Source organism: Eumetopias jubatus, unplaced genomic scaffold, assembly GCF_037043125.1.
Source record: "Eumetopias jubatus isolate StellerSeaLion01/CBP00866 unplaced genomic scaffold, mEumJub1_p1.0 scaffold_9, whole genome shotgun sequence".
NCBI lineage: Eukaryota > Metazoa > Chordata > Mammalia > Carnivora > Otariidae > Eumetopias > Eumetopias jubatus.
In genome coordinates, this window is record NW_028274815.1 from 1,242,581 (window position 1) to 1,263,282 (window position 20,702).

The window sequence follows — 20,702 nt, forward strand, 5'->3', positions numbered from 1 at the left end:
GTCCTCAGTGTCTCTGCGTGTCCCGTCAGACACTCGCTGACATTCACGGAAGGAGAGCCACATTTCAGTGGCCCAGACCCTAACTACCTGTAACCCAGGGTTCTGAGGGCCGCCTACCCAGGATGCTCAGTCCGACACCCTGCCCCAGGCTCCTGGTGCAACGGGGCTCACTTCTCCCCAGACTCTGCCTCTTTCCTCCTCAAAGATAAACTGACTCCCGCCTCGTCAGGGTGAGCACCACCTGGTTCTAATTTTTTTCAGCACGTTTAAATCAGACACGGTTTTCTGGGTGTTGGCCATGATTATCTTACTGCCCCCACCCCAGGAGAAGCGTGTCAGATGCAAGAACTCTGTCCTTCGTAGACTCTACGTCCACCTGGATGTTTTCCAGACACTCCCATGTGTTTCTGCAACCCTGTGAACTCTTTGGTCCTCTCCGAAGCAGAGATCATACAAACCTGACGCACAACTGTTTCCCAGTTCTACTGCACGCCACGCACAGTGAGCTCAGCAAAGCAGGTCCCACTGGAATAAAGACCCACCTAGACCCACGAGCATCGTCTGTGCTTCCGAAGCGCCTGGTTTCGGGGGGAGCCCCAGCTCTGCCATTGCGCCTCCGGAGACGCGTCCCTGCCCGGCCAGGAAACACGCAGACAGACGTCAGGACGCGTCACAGCCAACGGCCCTGTCCAGCCCCGTGACCGTAACCGGATGGCCATCTGAAACTCCTCGGAACCACTTCAGCCCGAACAAACCAGAAAAACTCTTACCGGGAATTCTACTCAAAAATGAACATGCTGACTTCATATGCCGCCAAAGAAACAACATCCAACATACACTAACTAGAAACACACGGAAAAAAAGGTTCATCTTCTCCAGAATAACGACATAAAGGCAGAAAGGAAGCTGGATGTGTGGGGAGTCACAAACGGGAAACAGGGTACAATGAAAACAACCTGCTCGTCCCGCACTGCCCCGGATACCCCTCCCCGAAGACCTTTCCTCGTTCGCAAGTCTGTCTCTGCCTTACATCGGGAGCACCATGGAGGTGGGGGCCGCTCGGTCTCACTGTTCTTTGGGTCACGGATGCTCGGCATGGGCTGCCGTCAGCAGAAACCAGTGCCGCCCACTCCGGGGTGGAGGGGTCGGACAGAACCGCTCTTTCCGCTGGCATGCACACACGCCCTACGCCCCCATTAGTACAGACATGCATCATGCAAACAGCAAACTTAGTTCATCTTCCTACAAGAGGCAAAGGGCAGGTGGCATCCAAGACAGCCGAGGACGGGAGAGGGACACTTACAGTTGTTCTAGAGAGGCAAGTCCCTTAAATGCTTGCCTGTCAATTGACTGGATCTCATTCTTGTACAGATAGCTGAAACAAGAAACGGGGAGCATTAGCACACACACGAGAAGCCACAACTTCAGATGGAAAGAAGAATTACGTTGACACATGGAGGGCGTTTTCAAATTAATGACTGTATTAGAATACAAACAAAACATTTACACGGCAGTGTGGCTCCCCTCTCGGAGGAGGTTCCTGGCCCTTCCTCAAAGGAAAGTCTCCAAACGGGAGGTTCTCCAACCACCGCCCTGTCTTCCAAAAAGTCACAGGCTCTGGAGTGTGGTTTGTGACTTGTTGACCATGCACTTGCTCCAAAGCTTGAAGGAAAGAGAACCACCTCCCCACACACGTGATGTGCGTTGATTATAAGATTCCACAACCTGGGTGTTTAAAGATACCCAGGAACGGTTGGGGGAGCAGACGATATGAAGCCTAAATGCGTTCTCACCCACCAGAATCCTTCTTGCAAAACAGAAGCAACAAGGGCAGGTCTGAAGAATCACAGAGTTGGCCCGCTGCCTGTTTTTATACGGTCTGTAAACTGAGAATGGTTTTATAGTTTTCAATGGCTGAACATTTCAAAAGAAAACTAATAGTTCATGACACGGGAAAATTATATGAAATCTAAACTTCAGAGTCCTAACAAACACGTCTCTGCGGCAGCAGATCTCGTGAACCCCACCAACGTCGTGGTGCATCGGACGTGATTTGTGTGTCAGGTGCAGAGACGTGAGCCCCTGGCGCTTCTCCCCAGCCGATGACATCAAACCCCACGCCGTCGCCACCGTGATGTCAGCAGGCACTTCTCTGCACCCGACACTGGCCAGCTGGGCTTCCACCTATTTGCTCCCGCAAATATACCTGCTCTGTCTTAATGCCGTGCCCCTGCACGCTCCGTTCCCAGGACAGTGCGCACCACCACACTTGAGCTCACGGTATTCGGGGCAGGCTTGTTTCACAGGACCCACTACACCGTCTCTAACTGCCACCATCCCGTTAAGTGGCTGTCACTTCTCCCTCTGCACAAATCAGCTGTGGTAACCCCGCGGAGAGCTGCAAGCCTCGGCACAAACAGGCGGCGCTCGCCCACCGGTCCGGAGCCCAGTGCCCGCAACAGAGGCCTGACGCGGCAGGCACCTCGCCAGGCCGCATGAGTTTGAATCCTCCGTCTGCACCTGCTAGCTGTGTGCTCTTGAATCAAGCTTTCTGTGCCTCAGTCTCCTCCTGTGTAAAGTGGAGAGCACAGCCCCTCAGAATCACCGAAATTTAGTAAGTATTTCGAAAGCTAAAAGAATACAGCCTGGCCACTGGCAACTTCAGTTCTGGAGGGAGCTCCTGCTCCCCCATTATTACGAGCAGGGTTTCTGGGCTCATTTCTCTTAAACAACAGGGCAATGGCCTACCGGTGTAGCGTCACTTGGCACACACTTTAAAGACAACGGGAGTGCGAGACAATTGAGGCCTGCTAATACGGAAGAATGTGTGTTTAGAGGACATGGGAGCACCCTCTGTCTTCGTAAGAATAAAGGGCACTGACCATCTTCCGATAATGGGTTCTAAAGAGTACTCTACTCCACCAGAGTCCACTTTGAACAGGAGGCCCCTCCCCGGACTTAATGGCATCCTTTGGAAATATCAGTTAAGGGGAAGGTTTACGCCTTCCCACAAGTAACTAGGGTTCCAGCACATAAACCAGGACTCAACTTCTAAAAGCACGGACTAAATATAAAGGCAGAAATAATCAGTAAACTTCACGAGAGCTCTCAAATGTTTAAAGTGCACACAGTGCCCTCTCCTGCCGAGGACGGGGATCAAATGGGGAAGAAGTGGGACCCCTTCTCACCCCTGCTCCTGGGGTCCCTCCTCGCCAGGGCCCTTCCCCCCTGTCCTGCTGACCACTGCCCAACCCCTCCCCAGTGACCAGGGGCCCTCCACCAGTGGGCATCGTGGAAATGGGAGGAGGGCGGAGGAAGAGGCTGGAGCACAGGTGCCTCGATGGGGAGCCAACCAGCAGGCAAGCCTTATGAAGTATTACTTTAAAGAAATCATTTTAAGTGAAAAACAAGGTATCCCAAACTATTTCACACTAAATATGTTTGCAGGTTAAATAATAAGTTGCTCCTAATTAATTCGAGCCAAAAGCAAAATACATAATAAAAAACAAAGTGACACACACACACAAACTACAGATGCTGGTTATCATCTAACTGAGCCTACTTTCTAAGAAACAAAAACCTTTCTTCTGGAACTTGTACAGCACTTAAAATTTAAAAACAAAACAAATCAAATAAATAAAAACTCAAGAATAAATAGAAGGCCTTTCCCTCATTTTTAAAATGAGCTACAAGGCTTAATTTTCAGACGTTATTCCATTCTATTCTATTGGAAAAATTAACAGAGTATGCCAAAAATGATGGAAAAATATTTATACCTAACAGTTTCGATTACCTTCACTGAGGAATATATATTTCTATAAACACAGTTAAAGTGATCACTTAGTTAAGAACCAATGACATCTAAAATCATAGAGATTTCAAAACACACATCTAACAATGTGACTTTATTTTAAAAATCAACATGACTTATAGACATTCAGGTTCACTTATGACATAAATTTCCCAAAAAAGTCACTGACCTAAATCCCTCATTAAAATGGTTCAAAAGTAAGAATAATTTGCTCAAAGCACAAGACACGTACTTTTATCTACAACCAGGAATGTAACTGGAATGTCTGCCTTATGGCTTCCAGTCCTAAAATAAGTGCTTGCAGAGGTATTCAGCTGGCACTTGCCCGCTAGGTCATCTTTTAACCTGGAAAACTCATGTTTTAAATGCTCAAGTAAATTAACTAAAATCAGTTTTAAAAAGCAAACTACAATTTTACTATCTAAAAATAAGAAGAGGTGAAATCACTCAGAGGAAGACTGGGAAATTAGCAGATGAGTGAAATTCTCACACTTCGCCCACAGCTGGAGAGGCCTCTGGAAACCGTGCTTCCATCTCCTGGCACGCCCACCCGGCGCGCACAGCAGCGAGGGGCCGCCAGTCACCTGCTCCCGCACCGCCTTCCAGGACTGTGGCTTTAATCTCATTCCACCTACTTTACTTACGGCTGAAGACACACACACTAAGCATCACACAGCGAACTTTTAACTCATTTTAACTCATTTTAAAAATCCCAGGCAAAAATTCAGTCACCTTCTGAAAATGTACCCTAAGAGATGAGTGTATTTATATTAATTTGCAAGCTGCAAAAAATTCAGCTCAATGATTAAACAGTCGGTATGCAAACAACACAAGCTTTTGGGGTAAAGGACTGATCATTCACTTACAGATATTTTAAGTTCTCCAGGTCTTCGAATGCTCCGCTAGGTATGCTCTTGATCTGGTTATTGTTGAGAAGCCTACGAGAGAAAGTCTGAGTAAGAATTACAACCAGCACCCCTCTGAACCGCACTGTGGGAACACATTCCCACTGGTTGGAAAAGGTCGTAAGACAATTCAGGTACAGAGCTCAGCACCGACACCGGCCCACTGGCCGAGCGCTACATTCACACGGGAGCATTTCAGCGCTCACCCTGTGATGACGCATTTCCTCGGAGCACAGGCGTCCCTGGCACGGCACACCAATCCCCTCCGTATGAGCACCGACCAAATTCCCTCTCCGACGCAAAGGAGTAGCTATCTGTCCTGCTGTCTGTCAGACTGTCCACCTCGGCTGAGCGGAAGGCCAGTGCAGGGTGGTCTCAGCAGGGTCGGACCACCCCCCAGGCTCCCAGGGCCCTGCCTATATCCCCCTGTGCCCACAGCCGCCCTCCGGAGCAGAAGAACCAGAGACGCCAGCCTCCTGACAAGCTCAGGATACTCGACAGCAGCCCAGGTCAGCCGCAGAACCTCTCAGCGCCAGTCAGGCCCATTCCCTTCGTCTGCGCACCCTTGAGGACGACTAAGCATATGGGTGCACAACAGGATGGCGCCCCAAACCCTCCTGGGTCCAGCTACCCAGGAGAAGCGAAGGCCCCTCCACCATCCGATGGGGCGTGTGAACCAGTTAGCACTGGTGAATGGATCTGGCCTAGCTGGGGACTGAGTTACTCACAGGAAGAGAAGGGGGTCACGTGGCCATTGGTCTGGGTCACAGCCACTTATGAGGGACCCACACAGGTCCACGGATGTCGGACAAAACAGGATGGCGGCCAAGCACAGGATCCACAGGCCTGGCATCGTAATGTGCATATTCTGTTCTAGGGTCCCAAGTCCACTCTCCTCATTCATGCCCCTGACCACGGATGATCAAGGCTGACCACAGGGGAAAGGGGTGATGATTTCCATACTTGTTTCCTACTGGGTCCCAATAGAATGTTTGGACTTACAACGTATTCAAGTTTCTCAGCTTCCTGAACGCCCCAGGCTGGATCTCTCTGATTCTGTTAAAGCGAAGATCCCTGGGGAAAAAAACAAAAAAACAAAAAAACAAGAAATGCATTTATATAGAGAAATACGCAGTCACCACTGCTGCTGTGTCATCTCACTCAGTTCCAGCAAGACGGTAAGACATTTAAGGAATTAAACCTCACAGCTCATTGGTTGGACCAATTCTCTCTTCACTGAGGCTAACTGCATAAATGAATATTTATCTGCACGACAGGGCAGCTATATCACATTACAGAAGTTTGTTTAAACAACACTTACGGAGAGATAAAAACTTATTCTAGCCCTCTACCCATCTCCTGCCAAACCTAAGGTCGTCAAGCCTTCCCCAGACATAGGATCGACCCACACATACTCCACGGAGTCGCCCCGGCACCCACTCCAATAACTTCTCGAGCTGGAACTCAGCGGTTCATCTGCAAACTGCCCACAGTGTCTTCTCAGGGAGGAGTTCAGACCCAATGTCTGTGAACTGGAAAGATCCACGCATGCAGCGTGGACCCTAACTCAGTACTTCCACACAGGCAGTTTAAATAGTTAAATGTGTGCTGGGAGAACAGTTCCTGATGTTTCGGGACAGAGGGACGATCTGAGCAGCCCAGGAGAGGCCAGAGCCCGAGACCACGTCCACACAGAGGCTGCCGGAGCTGTGGGGGAAGGGCAGGGCAGCTGGTGGGGCGGCCCCTCCGTGGGACAGGCGCCAGGCTCATCCCCGGGGCCACGAGCTCCGGGGATAGAAGGCGTGCAGATGTCCGTTTCTACCCTCTGAATTAAAACCTACAATTAAAGTAAAAAATACAAGATATATGAATTCAATTAAAACCTATAATTTAAATTTATAATTGTAATGTTTATGAAAGTCACAGAAAAGTAAATGAAAGTCCACTTTCTTTACCCCAGAGTTTTAGAAAAATGAAGATGCCTTGCTCACAGGCCCAACCCCCATGACACAGTGCAGCAGGATTATTGTGGGATCAACCGGGAGACCCCCATTCACATGAAATCCAACTCCAGTGCCTCAGAATGGACCTGATTTGGAAAAGAGTGTTTGCAGAGATCAGCAATAGTCAAAACAAGACCAACACAGCCTGAGGACCAAGCCTCCTACAACCCCTCTGTCCCTACCTGTGGACCACTCCAGTATGAGTGGTGTCCTTAAAGGGGAAATCTGGAGACAGGCACACGGGGAGAGGGCCGCATGAAGACTCCTGTGGTTCCACCACAAGCCAGCAAAGGCCGGGGATTGTGGGAGATGGGGCGATTCTTGCCCACCACCCCGGAAGGACCCAGGCCTTGATCTTGGGCCTTCTGCCACCAGAGCTTCGAGCTGATGTGCTTCTGCGGGAGCTCCGTGTGCGGGGCTCGGCGCAGGCGTCCCAGGAAACCAACACAGCAATCCTGGAGCAACATTTGGTCTAAATCAGGAATGACGCTTCTCTCCTGACATGTTCATGAACTTTTTAGGAATCTGATTGTTTTGAGCCAATTTAAGAGTCGTAAATGATTTTACAGAATTGGTTCTAGTCTATGGTGCGATAAAAGGCTTTTCAGAAAGTATTTAAGTCGCTAAAATGAATTGTGTTGACTTAGGAGTGAGCAAATGAAACATGGAACATTGGGGCATCTGCTTCCTGGCTCTGGGTCGGGTTCTAGGGTAGCGGAGGCCCCAGGCATTAGTCACCACCTGCCCTGGGCAGCTGACCTGGCCCTCACCCCGGGGGCTCCCACCCGTTCCCGAGAGCCACCAGCATGCTCTCCCGGAACGCGCCTCCCCTGCACTGATCTGTGACTTTTAAGGAGAAATTGATCTACATGCACACTAAGAACATTGCAGGTGGGTCCACTGGGGAGGTGCTGAAGCCAGGTCCCCAAGGGGAGGGCAGGTGCGTCCAGAGGCCCCGTCCCCCGTGTGGAATGTGGGGTCGTGGTTAATGAGCAAAGACTGGCTAGCTGGGCTTTAGTGTAAACACAGGTGGTGGGGAAGCTGTCTCCTCACATGTAACAAACACAAGCTTTCCCAGGACTTGGACAGACGCCCTGGGGCCAACGTGGAGAAGGCGTGCCCTGGAACGTGAGGTGCCATGCGCCACGCACAGCAGAACCGGTCGGGACATCATCCAACCAAGAAGCCAGGCCTCAAGTCCTCAGGAAGGACAGTGGCATGGGCTCACGTGGCTTCTGACGCCTCTGACACAGAGGGGAGCAACACGGAAACCTCCTGGAATCTGGAAAGCAAGCCGCTGAGGGACAGAGGACTTGGCCACCTCCTGACGCGGCAAGGCCAGCCTGCGGGTGTGAAGCCCGTGCCGGGAGCCTCAGGGGACACCTGGAGGGAGGCTGCCATGTACCCTGCGGCCACCGCACACGAGCTCAGAGCGCCTGAGCGGGCCGGGCCTCACAGAGACCTGGGGTCCAGGGAGACCCATGCCAGATCTGAATGACCTCAGGGGGAAGCCGAGTTCAGTGCCTTTAACACACTGGCACACAGACTACACACTGAAATATGAGCGTGTCTGACAGACAGCTAAATAAAGTAGGTAAAATTAACCTGTTTCCAATTTTTACTGTAACTTCTGCAACTTCTAAACTTACATATATGGTCGTTCAACCTCTTTTCAAGCATCCAGGCCAGCTCCCGGCTTCCCAGGAGAGAACCAGAGAAAGACCACATGCCAGCCCAGCCAGGGAGGGGCACATAGAGGCCCCCTTTCCAACAGAAGCAGAGAAATTTAAACAACAGAGAGGAACCAAACAGATTCTGGAAGTGAAGCACATAACAGCTGAAATGCAAAGTCCTTGCATGGACTTAACGTCTTGAATAGGGCAGAAAATGGGGTGAGCTTGAGGGCAGGATGCCAGGAAGCATGTGGTCTGAGGGACAGCGGGGGACAGCACCTGTGCCCTCAATATAACCTCGTACACATGAGGCGGCCCGCAGAGACGGCCGGCCTCAGAGAAGCCGCAGGAGAGGTGGTCAGGGGCCGCATGGCCCGGACCCAGAGAGACAGGCCCAGGGAATGAAGATGCCATGGATTCCCAATAGGAACCAAATTCCAAGTCATCACCACAGATCAGAGAGACTGTGTTTTACCTGAATTGATTCCCACTCTTAGGAAGTACCAGCAGGAATTTCTTAATCCAGGAATGGTGATGATGCTCTTAAGCGATGTTCTCAGTGGCGTCCCCTGATCAGCAGCAGCAGGAGCATCCCCTGGGAACGTGCTAGAACAGCCAATTCTGGGCCCCACCCCAAATCTATAGGATCAGAAACTCTGGGGGTGGGGCCTGGTAATCTGAGTTTTAATAATTTCTCCAGGAGGAGCAAGGTGAGGTTTGAAAACTCTGCTCTTCAGTAATGCTGGGGAGGCAGCAGTGTGCATGGTGTGACTGCATATGTATTTACGAGTGTGTGCACCTGTCTGTGTCAGATAGATGTGCGGCATCTGCACACCATGCACATGCACATGTGTGCGCACATGCACACACACGTGCACACATGCACACACATGCATGAACACACGCACACACATGCACAGCAGGTGTCTGCTTGTCCCCTCTGCTCTTCCTCCACATCAGATCCTTAGCCCATTTGTCATCACTGACATAAAGCTTATGTTAAGTGCAAAGCCAGTTAACCAAGTTATACTCTAAGTACCCGCCCCCCCATTCTTTAACTTTTGAAATAAGGTCTACACATGCCTGGAGAGACAGAATGTCTACCCTACAGAATAGGACCACAGAAGATCATGTCTATGGAAAGTGCTCCCTACACTGTCAAGCCTTTTGTAGACATCCATGGTGACCATCACCTACGGGTTCCGATGGATTTCCCAGACTCCCTCACTGAAGGCACGAAGCACACCATCCGTGGCAATCTCTGGACTGAGTAGTCGCTACACGTACAGAATCTCAGGGTCGTGCAGGAAGTCACTCAAGGGCTCCTAGAAATTATGACTTCAGGGCAAGATCACGGTGAGCTTCGTGGTCCACCTCCACCGTATCTGGCTTCTAACACATGAGGGCATGGTAAAGGTGGTCGGTTTTAGGAAGGAAGAAGGAGGAAGGAGAATTTGCATTCGGTTAGAAGAAATCCCTGCATTCGGCAAACAAGGATTCAGAAACTGAAGACAGATCCCGCAACGAGCCCCAGGTAACTCACTCGTGAGTAGCAGGACTAGAGCTAAAATCAGACTCTGCTGCCAGGGCTCCCCCTGGAAGCCTGTGGGGAGAAGGTATTTTCACCCCTGCCGGTGGGGTTCACAGGCCGCCCCTGCCCCGCGGCGCTTACATTCAGGAACTCCCCAAAATTAATGCTAAGTGTTGCCCCTTCTGACCTCGAGGAAGTGCAGGGCCAGAGAAACCCTCTCAGCCTGCAGAAGGGCCTAGAAAAACCATGCAAAATCAGTAGGATTCTGCAAGGCAGATAGAGCCTCAAAAACAGAAGTCGATTTACACTTTATATTAAAAAGGCCAACAAACTCCTAAGTTCACAAGGCAAGAAGTTTTAGGTGATTTGCTTTGTTTTAATGTTTCCATTATTGCAAACTACTGATGGAACCAGAAACTTACCAGAAAAAAGCAAAAACAAGAAACTGAGCACCTGGAGGGTCTGGGATGCAGCACCTAGGTTCCGGTTCCTAGTCAGCGTCGTATCATAATTCATGGCAGACCGCAGAACGGCCACCGATCAGAGCCGGAAGAGGCCACAGCGACCCAGTGTGTCTCTCTTGATGCCCCCTTCCCAGCGTGAGCTCTGGGACCCCTTCTCAGCAACATTTCCAAACCACTCAGCAATATTTAGCTAAATCACAAAAAAGTCATGAGAGAAAATAAACGGGAATCATTAAAGTTTCTATCATAAAGTCCACCTTGCCATAATCTTTGGTGATTTTTAAAATACTTTTTCCCATTCACTAAAGTGACACACGTTTTAATTTACCTTTAAATAGCAAAAGTAAAATAGAAATAGGAAAAATTAAAAATGATTTGTGAACAAATTCAAAATTACACAGTATGTCCTGTTTGAGAACCAAAAGTATTTCAATTCAGTTTAACCCTATCAAAACATCGAAACTTGACTACAGCTACTTCTATGATGTGATCACGAGAACTTTTTGCTTTTTTAATTTATTTGACAGAGAGAGAGCGTGCGCACACGCATGAGCAGGGGAGAGGGGCTGAGGGGGAGAGAGAATCCCAAGCAGACTCCCCACCGAACACAGCTGGATGCGGGGCTCCGTCTCACAACCCTGAGATCGTGACCTGGGCAGAAATCAAAAGAGTCGAATGCTCAACCAACTGAGCCACCCAGGTAGCCCCCAGGCGCCCCTTGATCATGAGAACTCTTGCATTTCGCCCCTTCTCCAGCCGGCTTTGTGCTTCGGGGCCACATCCAACCACCATGCTGCCGGTAACTATTTCTCCACAAATCGCACATTTTAGAAGTGAACTGTCATTATTCTCTGCACACTTCTGTTAGTACCTTCTCTTTATTTCGTCTGGATTTGTTTTTAAAGTATTGGGGCATAAAGTATTTTATGTTAGGTGAGAATTCTGATCACACGAAGACCACAGTGTTAGACATCACCTGAAGTTAACCTGAAGGCCAACTTCGGAACTAGCCTCATTTTCATGCTGCTTTGTTAACTGTAATTTCAGCAGGAGCGCTCCCTATGGAGGCCACACAGTGACCGATGCAGATTCTGGGGGACTGTGATGAGTGTGCTGGGCACAGCGGAGGCATCTACGACACAGACATGAAGTTTCTGGAAGTGTCCGCTTCAGAAGGGAGACTTCACAGACTTTAAAAATTAGGGTCATGACAAATACAGCGGGCCTTCTGAGGGCATGAATCCAGACACCAGCCCCAGTTTCTCCAACCACTGGGGACACAGACCCTCTCATCATGCCACCCTCTTGAACCCCTACCAAAAATGTTGAAGAACTAGAGATTCATGACCGTTGTAGCTTGGAAAGCAACATCCTAAACCTAGCCTTATGGTTTCTCATTGATATTTGGCTGGAATAAATGATTTACATTTCTGATACTAATGTATGCCTTTCAGACACTGAAGGAACACCTAAAATGCGTGTTTTTCGCGGTAAAGAGAGTGCTGTGTTGGCATAGGAGGAAGTCACATGCAAATCCATTGATTTACTGTTAGTATTTATCAAAACGTCCCTGGATGCACAGACTCGTAAGGCACACGTAACTCTTTACCGCCAATAATTAGGACTTAACAGCATCATTCACCTCTTCATTCAGCAAGTGGTAACTGAGCAGCAGCCGCGAGTCCATCACTGCGGAAAGGAAAACGCCGGGGAGCTTCAAGCCGGCACTGGACTAGCCACGGGACAGACCCGGAGCAGGGCTGCGGGTGTAGGAGGAAGAATCGCCAGGACGGGTGGTGGGCCACATAAGCACGGCATGGACAGCAGCTCAGGCGACTCTCTGAGTATCGGAGCTGTCCCCTGCGCTCGGAGGGTTGAAGGCCAGGGGAGGTCAAGAGTTCGGCTCCAGGCACAGAAGCCCGAGATGCCGACTAGACCCACCAGTGGCCCCGTGGGTCTGGAGCGCGGCGAAGTCCGGAGGGCAAGTAGAAAGGTGTGAGTGTTGGCAAAGGGCACAGAGCTAACCGCAGAGCCAGACCTGGGAGGGTCCTCTGGGCGACAGCAGAGCGAGGGGCGGGACAGGGCCAGGGACGTCCTGAAGCCTGTCAGCCATTGCAGGGGGCGCACTGGGGGAACAGGGAGCCCGGGAGGGGCCGGGGCGTGCGTGGGGAGCCGGGGCTCCTAACGCAGAGCGGGGGACAGTGCTGTCGGGAGGGGCCGGCTCTCGCCTCGGAGGGATTTCAGCAGGACCAAGCCTGCTACAACCCCTCTGTCGCTACCTGTGGACCGCACCCACTGTCCACACAGGCGCGCTGAAAACCTCTAGTGTGCCGACCCGTCCAGGCAATCTCTGAAGACACAGTAAAGCCCTGCTGAGCTTGGGCTGCACTCGGGGACCCCAGCGCCTCCTGGGCCCACCGAACACGGGGCAGACGCTCACCCTCACCATCACGGGTCGGTAACATCTGCTGTACAAAAAAGTGAACCCAGCCGCTCTGTGCTGCAGGAAGTCTGATGGAACAAGGGAACTGGGTTTTTTCACACTAGCACCTTCCACAGTTTCTAAGCACAAAAATGAAAAAACATTACCCTCCTGGATGAAAATGATGCCACTCTTAAACGGAATGTCACAATTCTTAAACTTGAATCTAACTTGCAGATGCCTATGGGTGGTGGAATTGGAGATGAGGACCTTGGAATAATATTCTTATCTCCTGTGTAAAGGTGTAATTCAGGAGATTGGTACAGATCTTGCTTGATGGGCAATGGGGTGACGTCCTGTAAACCGGCGTAAACTGCAAATACGCTGCTGAACACGCGTGGGACACTCCTAACCCACCGAGCATTGCAGCTTAGCCAGGCCCACCTCCACGTGCTCAGACTGTGCTGCACATTCTGGGCAACAGTGACCTTAATCAACCCAACACAGTATTGCTTTCTGAAATCTAGCATTTTACCTTAAAAATATAAGAGCCGCTCACATTCTACTCTGTAAACGACTGGGTGAGAAGAGAGTAGCCTTGCTGGGAACAGGGAACGACGGGCCTCCCACGGGATGCACCTTGGACTTCACGGTCTTCAGCCGAAGCACATTACCTTCCCCCACAAATCCCGTTTTCTTCGTGAATTCCGCCAGTCTCGTTGGCACATTCAGCCACCTGGACAGGTGAGCCAGAAGCTTACCCCGTGTCTCCTTCACTTCCTGCCTCCGATGCACTGCCAGGCCCGCTGTTTTCCATCAGTGTTTCCCACCATTCGCTCCTCGTTCCCACCCCCACACGACACTCGGCAGGACCGCGGGAGGCCTGGCCCCATCTGACGTCGCTCTGGGACCTAACATGCCCACTACTGCCCCCCGCTCCCACCACCAAGACAACTCTGCTGCTCAAAGCAAGATCCCTTCCCATGGCCGGGCCCACGTGCCTGCCATCGTCCCTCGTGCAGAAACCCTTGGCACAAGCAGTCCCCTGTCCCGCGAGGACATCACGTTTGCTCAGGAAACTGGACCTGGCCTCCAAGACCAGGCCAAACAGCACTGTTAGGACCACACATCATTTTATGTGTATTCCTGAAGTTCTGTTATTATATAGAGCGTGCTGAGCCTGGTCGGTAAACTGCACCCGACGTACAGAAAATGAAGAACTTGCCCCAGGTTCTGTGTCCATGGCAGTGACTACTCTGGGCAAAGCCAAGACCATCTGTTCAGAGACGTCTATGCTGTATAAGTCCAAAAGGCACTTTATTAATGAAATTCTTAACAAGTGTGCTGAAACAGATTTAAAATCCCGACCACCCAGGCAGCAAACAGCTCAGGGGGAACCAGGCCTGCAGACAAGCAGTCCCAGGTACAGTGTGGGCCCTTTGGGGCCCCGCCGTCCTGAAAGGCACATGCGCCTGTCACTACCTGGCTTTGAGGGGGGTGCCCTGACAGACCGCATTCCCTCATCCCACTCCACTGCGGGCTTGTTCTGGTCCCTTCCTTGCCTGCAAGAACAGTCACCCGCCGTGCACCTGCTCCTGTCATTTGCTTTCCTAAGTTCTGAGCTCATTCCTTTCGCAGCTCCCCAGGGGCCCCGTGTGTGCTCACTGCTGGGCTCCCCAAGGGCTCACGCACTTCCCTCCAGTCTGTGCAGTTATAAATAGCTTGCAATGACCAGCTTTCTGTAGGTATTATTTTGGATTTTTGCGAGGGTGTTTCTGGAACAGATTCCTGTAAGCAGCACTGCTGGGAGGGAGGACAGTCACGTTTAATAGTAGCTGACATGGGCTGCGCACCTGCTAAGGGCTGGTTACTTCCACAAAGGCTTGCTGCCGTCGGCCCAGCACGTGACCCCGCAGAGACTCAGGCCCTGACTGTGCTCCCCACAAGACACTGTCCTGCCTCTGGCTGGGGTCAAGGAGGCCGGGACGGGGCCCTGACTTCTCCTGAAATGGAGCTGGAGGGAGGTTTTGAGTAGAACGAGCGCACAATCAGATGGACGTCTGCCCCTGAGCAGAGAGGGGTGGGGGTCAGCACTCAGGAGGAGGGCAAGCGGTCGGTGCTGTGGGCAATGACAGCAAGGGGCCTGCAGCTCAGTGGGACTCTGGGAGGGCCGGAGGTCCAAGGGGAGAGGTCGGACCACGGGAGACATTCCCCGCCCCAGAAGCAACCTGAGCCAGAGGCAAGAGCACACCTCAGAGCCTGCGCGCTTTTCTTCAGCTGACAAAGCATGCACAGCGCACACCTGTCACACCTCTAAGGCTGATGTGGTGCACCTGTCTTCAAATACAGCTCCCACAACCCACTGCCCTCCCAGAAACAGGCTGACCAGCACGAGAGCATTCCCCCCAAGCCCATCTGTTTCCGCAGGCCGTGCTGAGAACACGTGGCCCAAATCCCTTTCCCCCCGGGGAAACTTTCCCCGGGCCTTTCCTGGGGGCAGTGTGTGCAGCCTTGAAGGGTAAGGCGATACCCTGTCCAGTCCAAGGGCAGCCTGCCCACCACCTGCCCTGAAGGTCATTCCCAGGCTCAGCGCTCCTGTCCTCCATGGGGCAGGGTCCCCACATCACCCCCGAGGGGCTCAAGGGGCTCAGGGACCCACGAGAACGGGAAGAGCACGCCGCTTGCCGAGTGCAAGCAGTGAGGGCGTCCGTCTCTGACCAGGACTCTCGCGTCCCCTGCCGGGACAGAACCAGATCTCGGCATCACCCTGGGCATGAACTTTGCCCTCTCGGAAAACAGAACAAAGCGACCGTCCGGGGACTTCTGGTCTGTGCTTCACTGAGGGGCTTAAACTTCATGTCTCCCCCTAACACCTGGACGTGTGCAGCTCACTTTTAAAATATAATTTAAGGGTGCCTGGGTGGCGCGGTTGGTTGAGCGTCCAACTCTTGGTTTTGGCTCAGCTTGCGATCTTGGGGTCCTGAGATTGAGCCCCCTGCGGGCCCCACGCTCCGCTCAAAGTCCGTTTGGGATTCTCTCTCTCTCCCTCGCTCTCCCCCTCTGCCACTCTCCATGTTCTCTCTCTCTCATTCTCAAATAAATTAATAAAATCTAAAAAAATACAACTTAATTCAATATTTACTGAATAGACCTGAAAAAAACAGGAGTCATGGTAGAAATCATGGAACATTTATACACACTTTTATTTGTTCCCAACTTTATCTTCTTTCACAAATAATTAGAGGCAGCACAGAAGTACACCAAACACAAGCGATAAGAGAGCTTAAGGACTCAGGGAGAAGGGGAAGACACGGGCAGAGAAAGACCAAGATTAAGGAGCAGAGGCAGGAGAAGGCTTGGCTCCCGGCACCCTCGCAGCCAAGCAAAGCCAGGACCTAATCTAGCACAAGATTCCTTAGCCCAGAAAAGTCCTTCGCCAACCGGCCGGGAGAAATGAGGCTCTTACTGATATAAGACAAAGGTAAAATCCACACACAGATCCTCCTAAATATCAACCACGTAACTGTACGTCAACAACATCCCGAAAGGAGGCTCGGCGGTTGGTTCCGTGTGTCCCGCCCCTCACCAGGGGCCCACCGGCACGACGCTAAAGCACGGTTCCAAGCCCGCAGGGACACAGATTTCATCCCTGTTTATCTTGGCTCATCCTTCCGGCCTCCAGAGGTCTTTCTGACCCAGATTTGCATTCAAGGATTCGCTAAGCCCGTGAGGCCTGAGTCGTCTGTGTGTGTAACAGGCATGCACTCCCTTCTTTATCCAAGTTACTAAAACTAAAAAAACAAAAACTGCAGGTCAGCAAAGGGAAAACCAGGGCAGGGTGACGAAAACGCGTACGAGCAGGCGTTTCTGGACAAGGGACCACCAGGGAGCCTGCACCCGACAGGCAGGACCAGCCGCAACTCTGCCGCCGCCTGGGGTCCTGGATGGGATGCCTCCACATGCAGAGAGCCCGTGGACATGACAGGGCAGGCGGTGCTGACACACGTCCATCCTTCCAAACGCCAGGGTGGCTGGACGCCCCATTTGCCCACGAGAGCCCAGGGCATCCCTCTGAGCCACACTGTTGAAGATAACCGAGGGGGCCGTCAGAGCCCCACAAGCCCCGGCTAAGCGGGTTCGATCCTCCTCACCCGGCACGAGCTGGCCGCGGCCCACCATGAAGCAGATGGGCGCACGCTCGCAGGGTCGGCGCCAGATGCTTGAAGGCCAGTGGGGCTCGGGTCAACCTCGGTAAAGGACCAGTCCGCGGGGCTTCCTTTCCGTCCCCCTCTGCCACCAACGGATGATTGTAAAACACAGTAAAGAACGTTCTGACAGGTCGAGGTACCGGGCAGGCACCTTCCACCCTGCTGCGGACCAGCAACAAAGGGGCCTGCACGCCAGCACCCCGCCCAGGGGCACCCTGAGCACCCCTTCTTCAGGTGACACCCACAAGAACTGGCGAACACGGGGGCCACTTCTCGGGCACAAAACGAAAGCGAGGGCCCACCTCTGCTTGGTGGGCCGTCCCAGAGACATGCCGAGAGGCAGACACGGAGGCTCTGTGCTCCATGCGACCTGACCTCTCCCACGATCCCGGAGAAGCACCAAGGCCAGGCAGCCCCGGAGGCCTGCGTGCTCAGTGTCCCAGGGACCGGCGTGCGCCCTCCACGGCTGCTCATCCCTAGAGAAGGCCATCCACACAGAGGCGGCTCACGGGGGCGGCGCTTCGGTTGGGCACGCGTCTGTCCTTCGCCTGACCCACCTCTGGATTTCGGGGCCAGGCAACCAGGAGGGCTTGTCCTGCCTCACAGGTGCGCACCGGGTGGGGGGCGGCTCCATCAAGGCGGTGGAACAGGGCAGTCACAGGCAGGATCTGGAAGGGCCCTGCCCAGGGGAGGGGGGAAGGGGTGCCTCCAGGCTGAGGAGCCTTCCTTGCTGCTCCCGCGGCCCCCACGAGCGGCCCCCCACTCAGAGAGGCCGGGAATTGGGGTCTGAGGAGACCTCAGCTCCCTTACTCAGGGGCATCGACTTGTCATGGTCTCCCCGAGCCCAGGGCTTGCGGGAGGGGGCGGCACGGGCACAGCCAGCCTGGGGGACTGCTCCACCACCTTCGGGGACCCCCCAGAAGGCAGGATGCCCAAACTGGCCAACTGCTGGGAAGCCTTCTGATCAATGCCTTCCAAGTCTGGTTGGCAAAAATATGAAGTAATGTATATAAATAAAGAAAAGAGACAAAGGCAAAAAAAATTTTTTTCTCCAACATACACTTGAAAACAAAAACAAGTAAGACTAGTTCAAAGCATGGGACAGAAAACTTTAAAAGAAAACTGACTTTCAGAAATCAACCAAGGTATTGACCCATTCAAAGGAAAAACATACACAGAAATTTCTATTCTGGTTTTAGGTATTGGAAGGTTTTCCTTTATTAGTAAATGTATAAAGGCAGCAATGATACCTAAGTATTAGAATTCTCTGGGATTTGGCGACATTACTGCCTTCCCAGAAAAGGCGACACTATAGCGCTTGGATTTGTAATGCGTGATATTTAAATAATCATAACACCGTAAACCTTGTTTTACGGGGTTTAAATTTTTACAGGCTAGCTACGTGTAAAGCACGGAAGACACCTGCTGTCCAGGACCAAGTCAGAATGTGAGGAGCCTCATGAAATGACACAACGCAGGAGACCCGGAAGGACGGACAGCAGGGGAGAAGGAAGGACTCCAAGGCCGGTCCCCTTGCCTCCTAACAGGGGTCGTCACAGCCTGAAGCACAGTGACGCCAGCTACGCACAGACCTGCTGCCCACAGGAAACAGGCAGAACCAAACCCAACGAGAACGTGACTGGAAGGAAGGAGTGTCGGCAGGAGAGACTTCCGACTTTCCCTACAGGTGTGCAGATACCCGTGGGGGGACAAGCTGGGGGCCTGAGCGGGCAGAGGCTCGGGACAGAGCCCAGTCCTGACAGACGGACGGCCCACGCTGCCGCTTCCCGACGTCCGCCACGTGCGGGGACGTCTCCTGGTCAAAACGCTGTGGAGCAGGCTGGCTGTGTCCTGAGCCTGAGCCCCCCCCCCTTCTTGTGGCTTAAAAAGAGGAGGAGGTGGGGGTACCTCGGCAGGCGGGAACGCAGATCTGAGCTTGGGCTGTTGGCACAGGTGTCCCGCAGGAGAGCGAAGGGGTTCCTGAGGACCCACAGCAATTCTGGAGTTGGTGGTTTTGCAAACAGCCCCCAGGCAGGAAAGTTCCCAAGAGTGTCTGCAGCACCAGTTACAACCTCCTTGGCCCCAGGGGTCGGCATCGAGGACAACGGTGTGAATGTTTGCAGGGACGCCATCGAGGACGACGATGTGAATGTTTGCAGGGGCGCCATCGAGGACGACGGTGTGAATGTTTGCAGGGGCGCCATCAAGGACGACGGTGTGAATGTTTGCAGGGACGCCATCGAGGACGACGTTGTGAATGTTTGCAGGGGCGCCATCGAGGACGACGGTGTGAATGTTTGCAGGGGCGCCATCGAGGACGACGGTGTGAATGTTTGCAGGGGCGCCATCGAGGACGACGGTGTGAATGTTTGCAGGGACGCCATCGAGGACGACGGTGTGAATGTTTGCAGGGGCGCCATCGAGGACGACGGTGTGAATGTTTGCAGGGGCGCCATCGAGGACGACGGTGTGAATGTTTGCAGGGGCGCCATCGAGGACGACGGTGTGAATGTTTGCAGGGGCGCCATCGAGGACGACGGTGTGAATGTTTGCAGGGACGCCATCGAGGACGACGGTGTGAATGTTTGCAGGGGCGCCATCGAGGACGACGGTGTGAATGTTTGCAGGGACGCCATCGAGGACGACGTTGTGAATGTTTGCAGGGGCGCCATCGAGGACGACGGTGTGAATGTTTGCAGGGGCGCCATCGAGGACGACGGTGTGAATGTTTGCAGGGGCGCCATCGAGGACGACGGTGTGAATGTTTGCAGGGACGCCATCGAGGACGACGGTGTGAATGTTTGCAGGGGCGCCATCGAGGACGACGGTGTGAATGTTTGCAGGGACGCCATCGAGGACGACGGTGTGAATGTTTGCAGGGGCGCCTCTGACAGCCTCTTGCACTGCCCTCCAGGCCTCATGTGTCGTGGACCCACTTGTCACCTTTGCTGGCCATCCAGTGAGCCGCCATCCCAGGAGCCCCAGGGAAGGCCCCTGCAGGACCACTCACCACGCAGGCCCTCAGGGACCCACCACTCATGCTGGCAACTCCTGGGTGTCCGAGAGAAAGACTGAACCCTCCAAGGGGAGCGGGGACCCTGTGAGCGGCACCTCCCAGACCGTCCGCCCTCCCGGACGGCACAGCCAGCCACTCCCCCGGAGGCCAGCAGGAAGACCGTGGGCTTCAGACCTGCTCCGTGCCTGTGGAAGCTTCTGGGTCCTGTCACAGCGGCTACGCACTGGAGTTCGCAACTCAACTGTGACTTCAGGAAATGCTACTCTCGACCGTGTAAAAGTGTAAAATGCAAGCTCACAGGCCAGATGAAAGCAGGCAAGGGCTTGTTCCAGCCCTCGGCCCGGGGTCTGCCCCTGGGTGCAGGGAGGGAGGCCCCAGTCGGGCCTGCACCATGTCCTTCCGGCCGCATCCTACTGACTATTCCCAGGCTTTATGTTTCAGGAGGTGTCCTTTTTCAGGCCACACGAAAAGGCAACTGATTCGCGCAAAGCCTTCTCTCTGCCCTACAAGTGAACAAAATAAATGTACTAGAGTTCATGTGTTTGTTTCTCCTGGGGAAAAAATCCCAAACCTCTTCCACGGGTATTTAAAAAAATGAAATCAGTATTTTTCCTACTTTCCAGACCCAAAAAGAAAAAAAAAAGCCAGAGTTGCATACCACGGGCTTTA

General features: G+C 52.8%; 1 protein-coding gene across 1 annotated transcript in view; it reads right to left on the reverse strand.

Moving 5' to 3' along the window:
- Positions 1–20,702, reverse strand: part of PXDN (peroxidasin) — a 74,254-nt gene that overhangs the window by 31,492 nt on the left and 22,060 nt on the right. Inside the window, exons 2-4 of the mRNA XM_028099598.2 lie at positions 5,719–5,790; positions 4,678–4,749; positions 1,304–1,375 (exon numbers count right to left, since the gene is read on the reverse strand). Coding sequence (XP_027955399.1) covers positions 1,304–1,375; positions 4,678–4,749; positions 5,719–5,790 — 216 coding nt within the window. The remainder of the gene's footprint in view (positions 1–1,303; positions 1,376–4,677; positions 4,750–5,718; positions 5,791–20,702) is intronic.